At 40.2% G+C, this 19011-nt stretch overlaps 1 protein-coding gene across 1 annotated transcript; it reads left to right on the top strand.

The window, feature by feature from the left end:
• On the top strand, positions 4131-10841 carry LOC8066719 (ABC transporter G family member 39). The gene is given in 22 exon segments (XM_021461777.1): positions 4131-4291; positions 4493-4613; positions 4726-4814; positions 5051-5274; positions 5357-5433; positions 5523-5573; positions 5669-5759; positions 5852-6153; positions 6238-6519; positions 6611-7088; positions 7156-7259; positions 7341-7500; positions 7645-7767; positions 7858-7967; positions 8235-8567; positions 8740-9030; positions 9124-9232; positions 9316-9445; positions 9528-9755; positions 9842-10013; positions 10111-10365; positions 10456-10841. Coding segments are annotated over 22 exon segments (4152 nt in total). The 3' UTR covers positions 10717-10841.

Genomic DNA, 19011 nt, shown 5'->3' with positions numbered 1-19011 from the left:
GAGCCCGATGGATAGCTCTCGGCAAATACCTCTTTACCGATAAAAGATGTGCCGAAGGGCCTTTGCCGAAAGTCGCTCTCGGCAAAGCCTTTGTCGAGAGCTAAACTACCTTTGCCGAGCGTCCCACGCTCTGGGCAAAGCCCCTAAATACAGTAGTGCACCTCTTTACATAGCCAAGGGGCTCTGTTTATACAGCAGGGTGACTATCTTACTCCCAACCTTCCATTACTCTACAAATTACAGACAAGTACTTAGGCTTTACTATAACTTAGACCTTTTTTTACAGGAGGGCCTTTGACTAGATCGAGCCTAACCCTCAATGTCATTACGTCTATTTCATCAGGCAAATAAAGGCTAGTGGAGTATATGTTTCAAAAAAAAGGCTAGTTGAGTATAGCTGTATAGGATTTCCTGATGACAAAGCAGGGTTCGTTCTAGGTCACCATATCATGCTAATACCTGTTGTCGCAAATTTAAAAACAAAATCGGTGTAGTTTAGTTTGATAATTGCGGCATGTATGTTCCCTTGCTTTCAACACCTAGGCTCTGTTTGGTTCCACCAACTAAATTTTAGCTAGCTAAACTTTAGTCAGTTTAGTAGCTAAAGTTCCAAACACATTGACTAAAAGGAGCTAAAATAGTTTAGTTCTATTAGTCACCCAAGAGTAACTAAAATAATTTTTAGCTAGCTAAAATTTAGCAAGAGAAACCAAACAAGCCCTTAGTTGTGCAACTGAATAATTTAGGATCCATTTGTCTAATAATAGGCCGGATGGCCGGCACTGGGAACTGACAGGGTCCTGGAGGATGGACTGATAATTTCGTCTGATGCTTCTGGATGTTGTCCATGTATATATGGGGATCGCATTCCACGAATCAACACGATAAGTGAATAATACATATAGTAGGGAACACACTTTATTCAAAGTTCAAGCTGTACAACGTAACAACAACGCGTAAAGGCTACACAAATACAAAGGTTGTGTCCCTTCGTGTCCAAACACTAGGATACATGTCGACAAGGGCATCTGAGTTTTCATACAGAACGAATAAATGAATGAGCCTGCCTAGCTAGATTACTTGCAGGCCATGCATGCATACATATATACATATACATATTCTAAGTGGTAAGTGATAGCACATCGATAGTGATTCACTTTTTTATGACTTTCTCAAGATCCGTTGGCTAGTCTAGCATAAATTAGGCAATGCCATACCCTGGTACACAGTGAGTCCCGCAATCTTAGTGTTCGTTTCGCTGCTGATTTGCTGTGACAGAAAAATACTGTTTCTTCGCTAGCGTGATTGACTAATACTCCTATCATTGCCACACTGCATGTGCACTTCCTAGGACTCGAACCTGTGACCTATTATTGCCTCAAACTTCTCATCATTTCACTACACTATACACACTCTGTGTCTTGGAATAGGATACATCTTTTTATCTTAGCTTTTAGGAATCTAAATATTGAATATTTCGGTTCCTAAACTATTTTAAATGAAAAAGGTTATAACTAGGAAGTTTAGATCGTCAACCATAACAAGTTTGGTGTAGGATGTGCCTCCATGAGAAATCGTTTGAAAATTATGAAAAATTGTATCTAAAAATTCAATAAAATCAAAATGAGTATTTTGGGATCTAATTGTTTACAAATAAAAAACTTGTCAACTATATAGCTGTATCACAACTACAACTTATAAAGTTATCTGAAAATTCTAAATTCTAAATTTCAAAATATAAGAATATAAAACTAATATTTAAGACTCTAATGACTTCCCATAAAAAAATTAACAACTACAGAGTTAGAGGTTACATTTGATAAATCTAACTTCTATATAAACCATGTCAACATCCTAGGTCGTTAGAGAATTCTAAATTTTAAATGTCAAAACCTAATAACTTAAAATAAAATTTTGGTGCTCTAATAATTTTAAATTAGAACTTTATCAACTACAAAGTTTTCCATCTCATTCATCTCTACAATTTTAAATAAACTGTCTTTATCCGACTTCACATGCAAAAGTTAGGAGTTGTTCTAAAATTTTATTTAGATATAAATTTTGTAAAAATTGCCTCCATAAATGGATCACACCTTTGAAGTTTAGCAGGCATGCATTTGGTCTATGGACAACATGGAATGTGATGTTCTCGTCCAGGAGATGTGATCATCCCACTCTTTGTTAGATTTGAAGGATATGATCATCCTGTTTTTTGTTTGGTCGAGCAATGACGTGGGATAGAATTGTCCCATCGATTGTTCGGTTTGAGGGATGGGGATATAGGACTCTTTGATGTGGTTAAAGAAATTCTCCAACATATCACCAACAATACAACCAAATAAGTTGATTGGGATACACCAATATATCTTTTAGATTTATTGGACATGTTTTTGCATATCACCAACAGTAGTTGATGGAACAGAGGGGTTACCAGGGAGGTTCATCTTCGCCTTAATTGTTAGGGAACCAGCTTTTGTGAAAATCTGTGTAAATCACGGTAAAAAATTCGTCTAAATTCACCAAAAAATCACATATATAGATGATATGATAATACACAACATTATAAAATATATTATCCAAACTCGAATTCGTTTGTGAGCTATAAAAATAACAAATTTCTAACAAATCCTATGGACAACTTTTTGGCTTAAAATTTGTTATTTTATATCTCACAAATGAATTTGATTTTAGACAAGATATTTTACAAGGTTGTGTATCATCATATCATCTATGTGTGATTTTTTTTGATGAATTTAGACGACTTAAGGTTGTGGTTTCCACCAGATACGTTCAGTGTTGTAGGTGTTTTTGTCAAAAAAAATTGTTGTAGGTGATGTTACCTTCCTCATTTTAATTTTTCTTCTCATTATATTTTCTACACATTTCTTGGGCCAAATTAACCTTTACTATGACTGCCATGTGGGCCTGAATTTCGTCAGCTTCCTTCTAAAATTCTCAAATCCTGGACATGGAATGCTCTCCCGTCCAGACTTCAGCGCCGCCACCTGCTGCTTCGCCGGTCGCCAGCCGCCTGCTTCATGCCGTGGCGCACTGCTGCTCTTCCATTCCAGCTGCCGCTCCGCTCGCGCCACCGTCGCCGCTCGGCCGCGGCGCCCGCTCGCCAGCTCTACAAGGGGAGGGATGAAATGGACGGCGCCTGCCTCGTGTTGCCGCATCAAGTGGAGGGGGGGGGGGGGGGGGGGGGGGGGGGGGGGGGCAATTACCCTGTCCTTCGGATTTGGAGGAACAGAGCCTGGGATCATCTGTCTCTTATATGTCTCCAATCAAAATGCCCTGTAAAAGAGGGACCAACAGAATTAAAGTTGTATCTGTAGTAACGAGTTCCAAATTGTGAGACCTAATTCAAATTTCTTTAGCTTTGATGTTTCATAGCTTCATACACAAATGTGTTAATATTTGGAAAGCCAAAAACTATTTTGATGTGGTAGATATTAAACAATTCTCCTATATACTTAGTCATAGCTATACTAGTTTGGCATATGTAGGACAAAAACAAAACTAACATGACCTACAGTTTGAAATAGAGGGGGTATTTACTATATCATAAGGAATATTATTATGCACCATCTCCATTTTAATGCTACTTCTCTGCCTCTGCTACTTTGGTCCCTGCCTGTCGACATTCAAATATAGGTAGCATGCACTTGTGTGTCGTGGAGCGTGTCTGAAGTTCTGAACGTCTGCATCCACCTCCTATTTTAACAAAACACCACCCTCACATTTGGCACTACCAAATTTTTTTTGTAGGGGGTCTGGTACGCAACAAGCATAGCTTGCTTCCACCATGCATATATAGTAGCAAACAATAACAAAAGACAGGAGAAGCGATTGAGCAAGAGCACAAGAAACAAAAAAGGATCAAATAAACAAGATATTAAACAAAGGAATTTGAAGAGGTCTATTTTGCTGGGGCTCTATGTATTGAGGAGGACAGGAGGAGGGTGGATACGATGAGGATGGGGAGCAACCTGGATGGGAGCTTGCTGCGGACATCATCATCATGGTGGGCGTCAAGAGGAAGCAATGCATTCCGGTCGTCAGCGAGGGAGGAGGACGACGAGGAGGTGCTGCGATGGGCGGCCATAGAGAAGCTTCCCACCTACGACCGCATGAGGAAAGGCATCCTCACAGCAGTGGGTGGCGGCATACAGGAGGTGGACATCCAAGGGCTCAGCATGCAGGAAAGGCAATGCCTCATCCAGCGCCTCATCCGTATCCCTGAGGAGGACAATGAGAGGTTCCTTCTGAAACTGCGTGAACGGATGGAGCGGTGATCACTCATAACTAGCTCCACTTCATTCTTCCTAAGTCATTGATCACAATCTTTTGAAAACTTCAGAAGCACCTGAAGAATGACATGCACAAGCATGAGAAAACTGTTTGATTATGCACCTAATTTGATTTTTGAGCATATGCACTCAAGTCATCTTGATTTCCATGGTTAATTTCTAAGGATGTTTTTTTTTTGTAGAGTTGGGATTGAGAACCCAACGATAGAAGTGCGGTTTGAGCACTTGACCATCAACACGGAGGTCTATGTTGGCAAACAGGGAGTCCCAACATTCACCAACTTCTTCTCCAACAAAGTCATGGTATGCATTTGTAGTGGCATAAATATTTCATGCTTCCTAGCCGTGGGAAAAAGGGTTGTCAAATTTCTTCAGCAGTTCAGCTCCTGACTGTTGTGAGCTGTTCCTATCTCAGGATGCGCTGACTGCTTTGCACATTATCTCCAGTGGGAAGAGACCTATCTCCATCCTTCATGACATAAGTGGAATTGTAAGACCGAATAGGTAACAAACCAAGAGCTTCAGAACAGAATATAGAAATGATTTTGCTTTAGGTTGGAGTTTAGTCACCACGTGGAATTTGTTCAGAATGTCTTTGTTGCTAGGTGCTCCTGGATCTGGGAAAACGAGTCTACTTCTAGCTTTGGCAGGGAAACTTGATTCAACCCTAAAGGTATCACAGCGTGCACGCTTCTTGAGTTTGAGTTGTTATTAACTTAAGGTAGAAGACTACTTCAAAGAAAATTAAACTAGATAAGGTTCTAACATGGCTTCTTCGATGAACTTTGTAATGGAATTATTCAGGTATCAGGAAGGGTGACTTATAATGGACATGACATGGACGAATTTGTCCCTCAAAGCACATCGGCATACATCGGGCAGCATGATGTTCACATAGGTGAAATGACGGTCCGTGAAACATTGGCATTTGCTGCAAGATGTCAAGGAGTTGGAACACGTTATGGTATGTATTGCTATGTAACAAGTCATATGAAAGGAAGGGCCTTTTGTTTAGTGACTTCTATGCATGGTGTTCTACATCGTAGATATGCTTACTGAACTCTCAAGAAGGGAGAAACAAGCCAAAATTAGGCCTGATCTTGACATTGATGTTTACATGAAGGTAGAATTGTCAATAAATTTGAATCAAACCCTTATTTGAAAAAGAAGTATGGGGATCTTCAAAGTATTTGTGCTATTCTGTGCAAACAGGCCATCTCCCAGGAAGGACAAGAGAACCTCATTACTGATTACATCCTCAAAGTGAGTTAAAAAAGAGCACACTACACGAAGAAGGTACAGGGGAAATGGATATGACCCTTCGCCCCCAACAGTAATGGTATTCATTTATTTTGCAGATTTTGGGTCTGGATATCTGTGCAGATATAATGGTTGGAGACTCTATGATCAGAGGTATCTCAGGGGGACAAAAGAAGCGTGTCACAATTGGTATGTAATCTGCAGCTAAGAAGAACTATCCATACATAAAACCTGAAGCATAACAGAAATATCTGACTTCTCAACCTGTTTGATTTGCATAGGTGAGATGCTTGTTGGGCCAGCTAAAACACTATTCATGGATGAAATCTCCACTGGTCTGGACAGCTCCACGACCTATCAGATCATCAACTCTCTAAGGCAGTCGGTCCACATCCTTGGTGGCACTGCACTCATCTCATTGCTTCAGCCTGCACCTGAAACATACGAACTATTCGATGATATTGTTCTCCTTGCCGAGGGACAAATCGTGTACCAGGGTCCTCGAGAAAATGTCATCGAGTTTTTTGAGGCCATGGGTTTCAGATGTCCTGATAGGAAAGGTGTTGCAGACTTCTTGCAAGAAGTGAGTGATCTGGGAGAATGCCATTTACTGTAACGTTCAGAATTTCGAGAATCCAATTTGACATTGTTCTATTTCAATCGACAGGTTACTTCTAGGAAGGATCAATACCAGTACTGGTGTAGAAGAGATGAGCCATATCTGTACGTCTCAGTAAATGACTTCGTAGAGGCCTTCAAAGTATTTCATGTTGGGAATGCATTGGGATTGGAGCTCGAAGTGCCCTTCGATCGAACCAAGAACCACCCTGCTGCCCTCACAACATCAAAGTTTGGTATTAGCAGGATGGAGCTTCTCAAGGCATGCTTTTCTAGGGAGTGGCTGCTGATGAAGAGGAACTCATTCGTTTACATCATCAAAGTAGTGCAGGTAAGAAACATGCATTTTGTTTCCTTAAATCTTCTCTATTTTGAAATTCAGATAGTTATAGATTTGGATGGTTGGTACATACCTGTACCAGCTCATTATCCTAGGAACCATTGCAATGACGGTCTTCCTGCGCACAAAAATGCATCGACATGATGTCGAAGATGGAGTCATCTTTCTAGGCGCGATGTTCCTCGGCCTAGTTACACATTTGTTCAATGGTTTTGTTGAGGTTGCCATGAGCATTGCAAAGCTGCCAATATTTTATAAGCAGAGAGATCATCTCTTCTATCCATCATGGGCATATGCATTGCCTACATGGTTGCTCAAGATCCCAATATCATTCTTGGAATGTGCTGTGTGGACTGGCATGACTTACTATGTCATTGGTTTTGATCCAAGCATTGAAAGATTCTTCCGTCATTACCTACTGCTTGTACTAATAAGCCAAATGGCATCTGGTCTTTTCCGGCTTCTTGCTGCAGTAGGAAGAGACATGGTTGTTGCAGAGACATTTGGCTCATTTGCTCAGATTGTCCTGCTAATTCTTGGTGGATTCTTGATAGCAAGAAGTATGTAATGTATTCATTCAGTCATCATTTAGTGTCCAGTGTGTGGGACTTAGTTCTCTTTCTGCAGATAACATCAAGAAATCGTGGATTTGGGGTTACTGGTCCTCCCCTCTGATGTATGCCCAGAATGCCATAGCGGTGAATGAGTTCCTTGGCAATAGTTGGCAGGTGGTGATCCAACCAACGCAAGCTTGATGTCTCTGAAGTTCAGATTGACAATTGAAGTGACAAATGACATGAAGTTTTGTGCAGGTCGATAGGACAGAAAATAATGACACACTCGGTGTCCAAATCCTAAAGGCACGTGGCATTTTTGTAGACCGAAACTGGTACTGGATTGGTGTTGGAGCATTGCTTGGATACATCATGATCTTCAATTTACTCTTTGTACTGTTCCTTGACTGGCTTGGCCGTGAGTACTCTCCAGTTCAAAGATAGATTGATTCACACACTTAAAAAATCTTATGTTTGTCTTTTAGAACAAAACCATCTTATGTTTGTCCTTTTGAAAAGAATCCATCTTATGTTTGGCATCATGTCATTCCTTTTATAACAGCACTTAGAAAAGGCCAAACTATTGTTTCTGACAAGGGACTGAGAGAGAAGCAACAAAACCGTACTGGTGAGAATGTTGAACTGCTGCCTCTTGGAACAGACTGCCAGAATTCACCATCTGATGGTCTGTCATAAATATTCTCTGTTGTAACATCCGCTTAACAGTACGTGTCAGTCTTGCATCCTTTAAAGAATCCACTAACTACAATTGCAGGAAGTGGAGAAATCACCCGAGCAGACACCAAGAAGAGAGGAATGGTACTTCCATTTACGCCATTGACAATCACCTTTGACAATATCAAATACTCCGTGGACATGCCTCAGGTAAGCAATATTTGTCATTTGTTTTTAATGAACATCACAGGAGAATTTTGAGCATTTCATTAAAGAAAAAAAATACATACAACACAATCCTATGCTAGCACCGGCCAAAAACGAAAGAAAAACAACACAGGCACAAAATAGAACAAGAATTATTTACAAACAGAGACAGTAAAGTAGATTTTTATTTTTACGCATACAAAAACTGCTACTAGTAAATAGTAAGTACTAATTATACTCCACATATCTCAATCTATTTATCTTCTATAGGAAATGAAAAACAAAGGTATTACTGAAGACCGGCTACTACTACTGAAGGGTGTAAGTGGAGCCTTCAGACCTGGAGCCCTTACGGCATTGATGGGAGTCAGCGGAGCGGGTAAGACAACTCTGTTGGATGTGTTGGCAGGAAGGAAAACTAGTGGCTACACTGAAGGAGACATTTATGTATCTGGATACCCAAAGAAGCAAGAGACCTTTGCTCGGATCGCTGGTTACTGTGAGCAAAGTGATATCCACTCTCCACATGTCACTGTTTATGAATCCCTCCTATTCTCAGCATGGCTCCGGCTGCCCCCTGAAGTTGACTTGGAAGCAAGAAAGGTAGATCGAATATAATGACCTTCATTCTGATAGCTCATGAAAAACGGGTGTATTCACCCGATCGAGAAAAAAAATTCTGATAGCTCATAAGTAACTCATTGACCTTTTCTTTTGGAATTGCAATGGATTACAAGAGCACTTGGTGTGATTGAATAACTTTTTATGAACACAGATGTTTGTGGAGGAGGTTGCTGAACTTGTCGAGCTAATGCCACTGAGGGGAGCATTAGTGGGGCTGCCAGGAGTGGATGGTTTATCTACCGAACAGAGGAAGAGGCTCACTATAGCAGTTGAGCTTGTTGCCAACCCATCCATCATATTCATGGATGAACCAACTTCGGGACTAGATGCAAGGGCAGCTGCAATTGTGATGAGGACAGTCAGAAACACGGTCGATACTGGACGAACAGTCGTCTGCACAATCCATCAGCCCAGCATCGACATCTTTGAAGCTTTTGATGAGGTAAGTAGCATAAATGATGAGAAAATTGTATAAGTAATTCTTGAACCAATGTTCAGTTGTCAACGGCTACATGTGGTTCTTGAACTTTTGAAGTTGTTCTTGCTAAAATGGGGAGGTGAAGAAATATACGTTGGCCCCTTGGGAGACAAGTCATGCCACCTAATTAAGTACTTTGAGGTGAGGTTCGTTACTCACCTACTGAGCGAAACATCTATCGTTTGACCTATGCCAGGCATGGTAAGTAGTAACCGGTAACTATGTTTGGTGCTACAAATGTATAGGGAGTACGAGGTGTGAAGAAAATCAAGGACGGTTACAATCCTGCAACATGGATGTTGGAAGTGACCACCCTAGCTCAAGAAGACGTTCTTGGGTGCAACTTTGCTGAAGTATATAGGAATTCAGATTTATACCGGTATGTTCGGTGACACCAATTAGTTTTCTTGCTTTTATCTGTGCTCCATTTTTATGTTGACGGTTGGGTTGCACCATTGTAGGAAGAACAAAAATTTGGTCAGTGAATTAAGCACACCTCCACCTGGATCCAAAGACTTGTACTTTCCAACACAGTACTCACAGTCCTCCATCATACAGTGCATGGCTTGCCTATGGAAGCAGCACAAGTCATACTGGAGAAACCCGTCATACACTGCAACTAGAATCTTCTTCACCACACTTATTGGCTTTGTATTTGGAACCATCTTCTTAAGCTTAGGCAAGAAAGTGTAAGTAACACTTATTGCCAATTAAGGCTTGACATGTTGTGAGTTGTGACAAAGAAACCTACTTGTGCTTCACCTATTCTTTTCAGTGTCAAGAGACAGGACCTGTTTGACGCTTTGGGATCCATGTATGCTGCGGTTCTTTTAATTGGAGTTCAGAATGGCCTATCCGTACAACCGATAGTAGAAGTTGAGAGAACAGTATTCTATCGAGAAAAGGCTGCTGGAATGTACTCGGCTCTACCCTATGCTTTTGCACAGGTAAATGGTCGTAACAAAATATTTGAATAATATTCGTACTATATTTGTCCCAAGTCACAACTGACTGCTGGATTCTAACAATTTAACTCTTCAACAGGTTGTAATTGAGATCCCACACATCTTCCTCCAGACCGTTGTCTATGGTCTCATCATATATGCCTTGATAGACTTTGACTGGACAGTCCAAAAGTTCTTTTGGTACATGTTTTTCATGTACTTCACGTTCATGTACTTCACATTCTACGGGATGATGTTAGTTGCCATGACACCAAACAGTGACATCGCCGCCCTAGCTTCAACTGCATGCTATGCAATATGGAATATCTTTGCTGGCTTCATTATCCCCAGACCAGTAAGTCTCTAAGAGTAACTCCATGTACATTTGCAATATGTTTGAATTTTCCTTGCAATGCTGAAGCATACATGCATGACCGTTCTGCAGAGGATACCAATATGGTGGAGATGGTACTCGTGGGCATGCCCAGTGGCTTGGACACTATATGGACTTGTGGCTTCCCAATTTGGAGATATTATAGATGTTGAGCTGGAAGATGGGGAAATAGTAAAAGATTTCATCAACAGATTCTTTGGGTTTACGCATGATCACTTGGGTTACGCAGCCACTGCTGTTGTTGGTTTCACTGTTTGCTTTAGTTTCATGTTTGCCTTCTGCATCAAAGTATTCAACTTCCAGATAAGATAAGAACACATCTCAAACAGATTCAGCTATGAATAAGCTCACTTTTAATATAGGCACAAAATAAATGTAAGATAATAGTAGCGCGTGTGTAGAACAGAGTTGGTTACTTAAATGTTATTTTCGCTTAATTTTCCAAACACTTTAACCTATATGTAAATTGTAGATTGTGAATATCTGAGTTCGTTGTTACTGAAATTGCCTTTACAATGGTACATCACAATGATTTTTTTTTGAGGGAACATCACAATGGATTTTGGTAAAAGTAACTGGTAACTATATATTATTGTACCGTCACGATCAGTTTAGTGGTAATGCAGCCAGACCACAAACTGATTGTGATGGTAACTATTAGAACCGGTTCGTATTACAGACCAGTTGCGATGTCTTTCGTAATTGTCACATGTTAGATTAATTTATTTGGGAGGCTCACCCTTTTTATCCAATTAAATTATTAAATAAACCGTAAAATCCATAGTTAGTACTAGGTACAATAAAATCTGAATTTTAAATAGAAAATTAACTCAACTTAAATAAATAGCTATTGTGGTAGTTTGAGCGAAGTGGAAGTTGATTCAACAACAGCTCCTAGACGACCTAGCTAATTAGCAAACGACGGGTGGGCTGGAATCCAGGGGTCGATCCCACCAGCGTCATGATTCCTTTTTATGAAAAAAGATATTTTTGTAAATTTCTCTTTTTTTTTGGAAAATTATAAAGTTATGCTTACAACTTTTAGGAACCAAGAGGAGCCACCGCCGCCCCTTCTCCCACCACCGCTGGTCCCTCTCCCATCTCCTCTAGCGTCTCACCGAAGGTTGAATGGAGTGGAAATTCATTGTTTTTGAAAAGTTTTCTAGTAGATCGAGTCTTTAGGGTTAGAGTCTCTTCATGCCAAATTTTTTCGTATTGGGTATTTATTTTCTCCTCATCTCCGGCAACAACAAAGGGGAAGAGTGGAATTGTTTTCTCTATGACGACTATGTTGAAGATGAGGGCGACAATTACGGCGTCATAACGACATGAAGACCTTTCTTTCCGGAGTGTGACATCAAGGCAGAGATGATGTCGCTGTCATGGAATAATTTTCTCCGGTTTCTTCTTTGTTTTGTCGTGGTTGGATCTGGCCACGATGAAGGACTAGGGAGAATAATTTTCAGATTAGCTTTTCTCAATCTTCGGCGATAGAAAGAAGAAGACAAAAGAGAGAAGATGTTTCTCAACTCCGCCTACAGAAATGTTGGCCGTCGTTCGTTGGGCATCTATTCTCAGATCTTTTGCTGAGTGTTTGCCTATGCGGTCATCCATATGAAACGTCATACAAGTTTGGTTTTGAGATTTGGAGCTATTCACAGCTTGAGTATAATTTAGATGAAAATCAAGAGTGCTAACGGATATATGTATTTTATTCAAGAGTGCTAACGGACTGATGTACCCAACTATTATATAATATAATTCTTCTTTCGACTAAAAAACTTATGCGCATAAATTTTATTATCTCACTTTTTTATGTAACTTATTCTAGACAAACTTCTTAATCTAAAATATATGTTTACTGTGAAGCCAAATGAACAACACTTGAATTACTGTGAAGCCAAATGAACAACACTTGAATTACAATTTTTCCAGATCCATCTGTAGGCTTAAAGATAAAGTTGTACATTAGCTTGTCCACTGAGCTATTTATATGCTTTCCTTAAAGAGAAAACATTGGATCCCCAAATGTAAGTCCAACCATCTTGAAAATCATTTAGTAGAAGTGAATCCAGGGAACCATGTAATTCAAGTATTGTTGACCAAAGACCTTTTCAGATACTGTGAAGAGGAATATTATTTTTTCACTTGAGATAATGATAGGGTAGAAGTGATGTAGCACCTCAGCCTATTAGTAGCATGTAGTAGTTGTGAAGTTGACCCATGTGGCTCAAGTGGCACATGTGTGATTGTGGTTGGTGGATTTACTACTATCTTGGAAGTTTAAGAGCATGGGGCAGCTTATAATCCTTGGCGTTCCAACGGTAGCACCTCTGGATCATCAACCCTTGTTGTATGTGTGTTTGTGAAGGGGAACTAAAGGGTGGTCCTAGACATATATGCAAGAGAGGTGCTACGTGCATATAGACCTGTTCCACATGTGGATCTAAGGCCATATAAGCAGATTTGTGACATGGGGGTGTTACAAGTGATTCTCTATACACTACTATAAAAAAAATCTTTTGCGAGGCCTTTTGAAAAGAGGCTTGAAGGCGGGCAACCTTTTAAACCGCTTCGGTTAATGCTTCAGATTAAATGAGGCAGTTATTTTTTATTAACTAAGGTGGTAAAAAAACCGCTTCATAAATTTGATTTACGGAGGCAGTCAACCTAACCTGTCCGACATTCTAATGCAACCACCTTAGAAAGTCATTAACCGAGGTGGGCATTCTAATTCAACCGCCTCTGTAAATCAAGTCCAACCCACTAGCCCATACCAGCCCACTACCATCTCCAACATATATATGAATTCATGATGAACCCTAACTCTCACTCCTACCAGTCCCATCCGTTCCCTTCCCGTCCCCTTTCCTCTCCGTCCCACTGTTCCCCTCCCCGGCAACCTCTCTGTAGGTTAACGGCGGCTTCCCAGTATGGGGCCACGACGGCGCGGCGCCGCCTCGACGAGGTGCCACGGCGGCGTGGGCCACCCCAAGGGGCCACAACAGCATGGGCCGCCCCGATGAGGAGTCATGACGGCGCGAGGCCACCCCGACAAGGTGCCACAGTGGTGCGTGCCGCCTCGACGAGGGGTCACGGCGGTGCTAGCCACCTCGATGAGGGCCACAGTGGCAAATCCAGAGAGGAGCAGCTCTCGGTCGCGGATCCGGCCACCAGAGAGCTGCGGATATGGCCACCGAACCTGCAGATCTGCCCCAGCAGCGGCGACGCACGCGGCGAAGGCGACACGGACACGAAGCACAACAACAGGCTCGATGGATTAGTGGCGGCGGCAGCACAGACTGCCCGTCTTCCTTTTTTTTGTAATATTCATTAACGGCAACGGGCGCTCTAAAATAACCACTTCCATTAATCAATTAATGGAGACGGGCAGGATAACCCTATTCGTAAATTCACGATTAATCGTGTCTTTACAATGGTGGCGGTTGCTTCTACCCGTCTTTAAAAATAAAAAACACCCGCCTCCAAAAAAATGTTATGTAGTAGTGATATATGATTTTCTATAGGAAAATTCTATGTGAAAAATGGTTCTTATATATACAGGAAGTAGTGAATATCGTGACCTAGTTTTTTGGGGGCTCTCACCTTCTAGTTTAGTTGAGAATCACTTTACAGAAATACTAGTGGGAACGCGCGCCCCTGCGCGCGATCGCTAATGTTTTTAGGTCAGTCTCAATGCATAGTTTCATGGCACAATTACCAACACTATAAACTAGGTAACCGAGCCACATGAGTTTCATGGGAATGAAACTCCTCTCTCATCTGATGAAACTCCTTCATTTAATGACCCTGCCAAATCAGCAATTTTGCTTATGAGGCACCCTATTTAATGTGCATGACACTCCTATGAAACATGCATTGAGACTGGCCTTAGTGATTTTATTTAGTTGTTGACACTGAAAAAGATGAGTTCATATATAGTGTACATATATTACATGATGAAATTCGTCTTAGATTTGAGTGACTACATAATTATGTTTGATCCATATAGAGGTGCCTAATACAATACTATTATACATGGGTAGCTTGGATGGACGCTAATTTTGGTTATCTGGTGTAGCGAGTTTAGTAGGTCCATCATTTTGAGTGTGCTTCGTGGGATTAATCTGCACATATATAATTATATGTTAGGTATTATTTTCATGTTGATTGTGGTCTGCTGGAATTATGTCATTGGGGCTAACGCAATCTGCTGAAGCTGTTAATATTTGTTTGAAATTAGTAGTGGCATGTAAAATGTGAATCTTATGTTGTAAAACTATAAGAAATACTGAGTATAGGCATACCTATTCTGTCATTCTCTTCTTCTTGCTGGATCTGCATGTAGATATTGTCATTTGGTGTCATGTCGAATGCATTTAGTGAAATTGACCAGATATGTAGAAGATGTTGTCCATTCTCGAGTTTTTTGACACCCAGATGAGCCACAAATGGTATTATATCGATGTTGTGTGTTTCTGCGGCAACATGGTATAGGCTGAGGATTTGTGAATGTGATCTGGCCTACTTTGCACATACTCTTTAGTAGTGTTTTGACAGTAGTCTCGTCGGATAAATGTGGCGGAATGCCTCGGATGTCTATCAGAACTTGTCTAAGAGGTTTGTTTATGCTTTGAGAAATTGTATTGTAATAAGGCAAACTTGTATGTTTGCGAGTTGTGTATCTGCTGGAATTTTGATGCAGCCGTATTCTGAGTGCCATGGGATGAGAATTGGACTGATTGGAGACATGGCTATGTATCTAGTGTGTAGCATTTCTGCAGATTTGCTGGGTGGATGTACAAACAGAAGGAAGTCAGAGCCTAATGCTGATATATTATGAGGGTACACTTGAGTATTGAACTGAAGTTCAACTGCTGTTTGGATATCCTGTATAGTGATGGAAGCTGTTTCATCTCTTGGAATCTTTGCAATTATGTATTGGCTGAGTATGTCAATCTTCATCCTGACATTTTCGTCTTCGTTAATGATGGTGAGGTTGGGATACTGGTATGGTTCCATGTGCTCTGTTCCAATGAAATAGAGAACTATCATATATTACTAAAAGGAAGAGAATGGAAGAGATAAATATAAAATGTAAGTGTACAGATATAAAATATCGCAGAATCAATCATTATATATTTTTTTGTGCTGTTTTGTCAGTTTTTTTTATTTATTAATAAGGATTTTTTTTCTTTATTCGAGTTAATCGAAGAAGGATGGAGAAGGGCTTGGATCTGTGTTATTGTAAAATATTAGGACCTGTTATAATCATGGTAATTCAGAAATAGTACCTGATTTCAATGGATCTGACTTCCACCAAGATGTAGGGCGAGTTGTTGTTGGTGATTTGCTGAAATGGTGTCTCCTGTTGGTCTGCACCTCAGATTACTGCTATCGAGTTGATGAGAAGCTACATAGAATAACTAACGAATACCTTTAAGAGCATTTATATATTCATCACTGAAGTGACCACAGTTTTTATCTGCTGTACTATGAGAGGGAGCAGTGCTGCCTGCATGGAATTGTTTAACACAAATTTGTTTTGACGATAATAAGGGATTTAGATGAGGCTAAACACCAGTACACAACACTGAAAATATATGGTTCATACGACATAATGGTCATATACCTTTCCATGCTAAACGATGTTGATTCAGTAATTTTCTCCTTTTTTGCCGATTTTCTGCAGGACTACTACTTGCAGGGGCATAATGAGCGCTGACATCTGGTATTTTGTAATGTCTCCGTAAGGACATAATATTAAATAATGTAAAGCTTCGACTCAAGGCCTTGTTTAGTTCCGAAAAGATTTCGAATTTCGATACTGTAGCACTTTCGTTTGTTTGTGATAAATATTATCTAATTATGGACTAACTAGGATTAAAAGATTCGTCTCGCGATTTCCAGTTAAACTGTGTAATTAGTTTTTGCTTTCGTCTATATTTAATGCTTCATGCATGTGCCGCAAGATTCGATGTGACGGAGAATCTTGAAAACTTTTTGCTTTTTGGGGTGAACTAAACAAGGCCTCAATGGTGGAGAACTTTTCGTGTGGTACAGATGAGGTTCTTATATTCCTTGGCGCAGATGCACTTTGCGGAATTGAAAACCCTGCTTCAGACCCCTGACACAGGTACTGGAGCATAATATATTATATTATACAAATATATGTACCAAGTATTATTTTTTTTGACGAAAAAAAAGAGAGATAAAGAAAGACCAATATATATATATATATATATATATATATATATATATATATAGACGTAATGTCTTCAGCAGATATATCCATGGCGCACCATTGGAAGAATCACTCCGAGTATACTCCCACAATAATGGGAACAAAAGAGACGCACGACAACAAAAAAAGGTAGCGAGGGATCTCAGAATTGCCGAATATACAAAAATATAACGACAAACACAATGATTCGTACTTTATGAACATTTATAAGTTTGTGCAGAATGAATTAATATATGACAACAAACAAAGGGAGTATCATCGCACCCAGAATATTTAGAATAAAAAAGGCAACTAAAAACAGAAGGACTCTAAATTTATGGATATGTATGAGTCAGGAGCACATTGTGCATTTAACAATTTAACTTAAATCTGGAAATCATCGCAGGATGGAAGTTTGAATTTCCAAATTCAAGGTATCTAAATTTATGGACATGTATGAGTCATGAGCACATTCTGCGTTTAAGTTAAAATTGGAAATCATCACAGGATGGAAGCTTAAAATTCCAAATTCAAGGTATCAACATGTATCACTGTTATTCAATTATTTTTATACAAGGGAAAAAACATTATGTAGCACTAACGAGGATAATAATATAGATTAGAAGTAGTACCTTAATTTGCAAAATCAATCAGAGGCGTAAGCATCACAACAACTATCTGAAGCGCAGTCGTCAGAATATGCAAGCAACGCTTTTTCAGAATGGATCCAAGCACAACAGTCGGAGTAATTTCCTGAAGCATATGAAACAGATTTTAAAAGCGTTAACACACATGAATATTTACGTGCTGAAAAATTAATCGAAAGGGGGAAAATCTTTTAAAAAGGGGGTGGGAAGAACAGAAGGGAAAACACGGACAAAGAGCAAGAAAAATAGTACCTGAATTTCAGAACTTTTTCTCTGAAGTAACTGGGTCTGAAGGAGCAGCAAACTCTTTCTCAGAATCCAGCCGATGCTCAGCAGTCAGAGTAGTGTCCTGAAGCACATTAAACAGATTTGATTAGGGTCAAAAGTACGTTTGGGATTTGGGGGGGGGGGGGGAGAGGAAACGAAGAAGAAAGAGCAGGCACCTGCGCTTCTCCCAATCTGACTATGGCATTGCACCCCCAAGCGACGGACCCGGCGATTTTCAGAGTACGATTGGGATTGGGGGGGGGGGGGGGAGAGGAAATGAAGAAGAGCTGGCACCTGCGCTTCTCCCAATCTGACTATGGCATTGCACCCCCAAGCGATGGACCCGGCGATTTTCAGTGGTTACGGCTTGGATGCAGTGCTCAGCAACGCCGCCGGCGATTTTTACTGTCTACGGCTAAGATGGGGCACAAGTAAGGATGAAAACGGTCGGAAACGGTCGAAGAACACCTAAATTGTTTTCTACTTTTACATTTGAAATACGAAAACGAAAACGAAAACGAAAACGGTAAAGTCGGACACGAAAACGAACACGAACTTACGAAATATCGAGAATTTCGAAAACGAACCAATTCGATCGGATTTATGTCGAACACGGTCGATATACGAAAACTCAATACGAAATACCGATATATAGTACCAAGTGCATGACTAAAAGTATATATAGGATAAAGTTCAAGTGCATATAATAATAAAAAAGTGCATGCTCCTTAGTCTTAGGTATTTAATACAATAGCCCACACATAAATACAAGTCTAGAATAAGCAATTAATAGCTAACAGGAACACAACTAGCCACTAGTAGAAAGAACGCAGATGCATGGTGAATAGTCTGTAATTGGGCTGTGTGACCCTAAAGTTGACTAAATTCGGTTTATTTAAAAGTAGAAAAGTAGAAAACGGTCGAAAAATATCAAAACCGTTTTCTACTTTTATATTTGAAATACGAAACATCTAAAATACGAAAACGAAAACGATAAAGTCGGACAAAAAAATACGAATTTGATCGGATCAAATATAGAAAGCGGTTCGGTTCGGTTCGGGATGTTTCCGTTCCGGCACAAGGGACTGAAGCCAGAGAGGAAGACTGTGGAGGCGACAAGAACGAAGCGGAAGGCAAAGCGACGGAACTGAGGAATGAGGAAGGCGAAGTGGAAGTCGAGGGGTCATCACTATAGAAGGGAAAAAAACAAGCATTTTTTTTTCCACTTCAGCCGTCGGCAACATATAGGAAGCAAGCACGTGTACCATAGTACAGTTAACCACTTACAGGAGCACTACAGTCGTCTGATACGGATCAAACAGCCTAAATCATTTTTGCTGTCGTGGCCACCGTGAACGTTGAGGAACGAGTTCCGAATTAAAGAGGTGAAAGTATAAGTATATAATTATTTATATGCAACTTGTATTTAGCAGGGGTCTTAAAAGATTATTCAGCATGACTACGTAATTT

This window comes from Sorghum bicolor, chromosome 5, assembly GCF_000003195.3.
Source record: "Sorghum bicolor cultivar BTx623 chromosome 5, Sorghum_bicolor_NCBIv3, whole genome shotgun sequence".
NCBI classification, from domain to species: domain Eukaryota; kingdom Viridiplantae; phylum Streptophyta; class Magnoliopsida; order Poales; family Poaceae; genus Sorghum; species Sorghum bicolor.
This window is presented reverse-complemented; position numbering and strand designations above follow the sequence as displayed.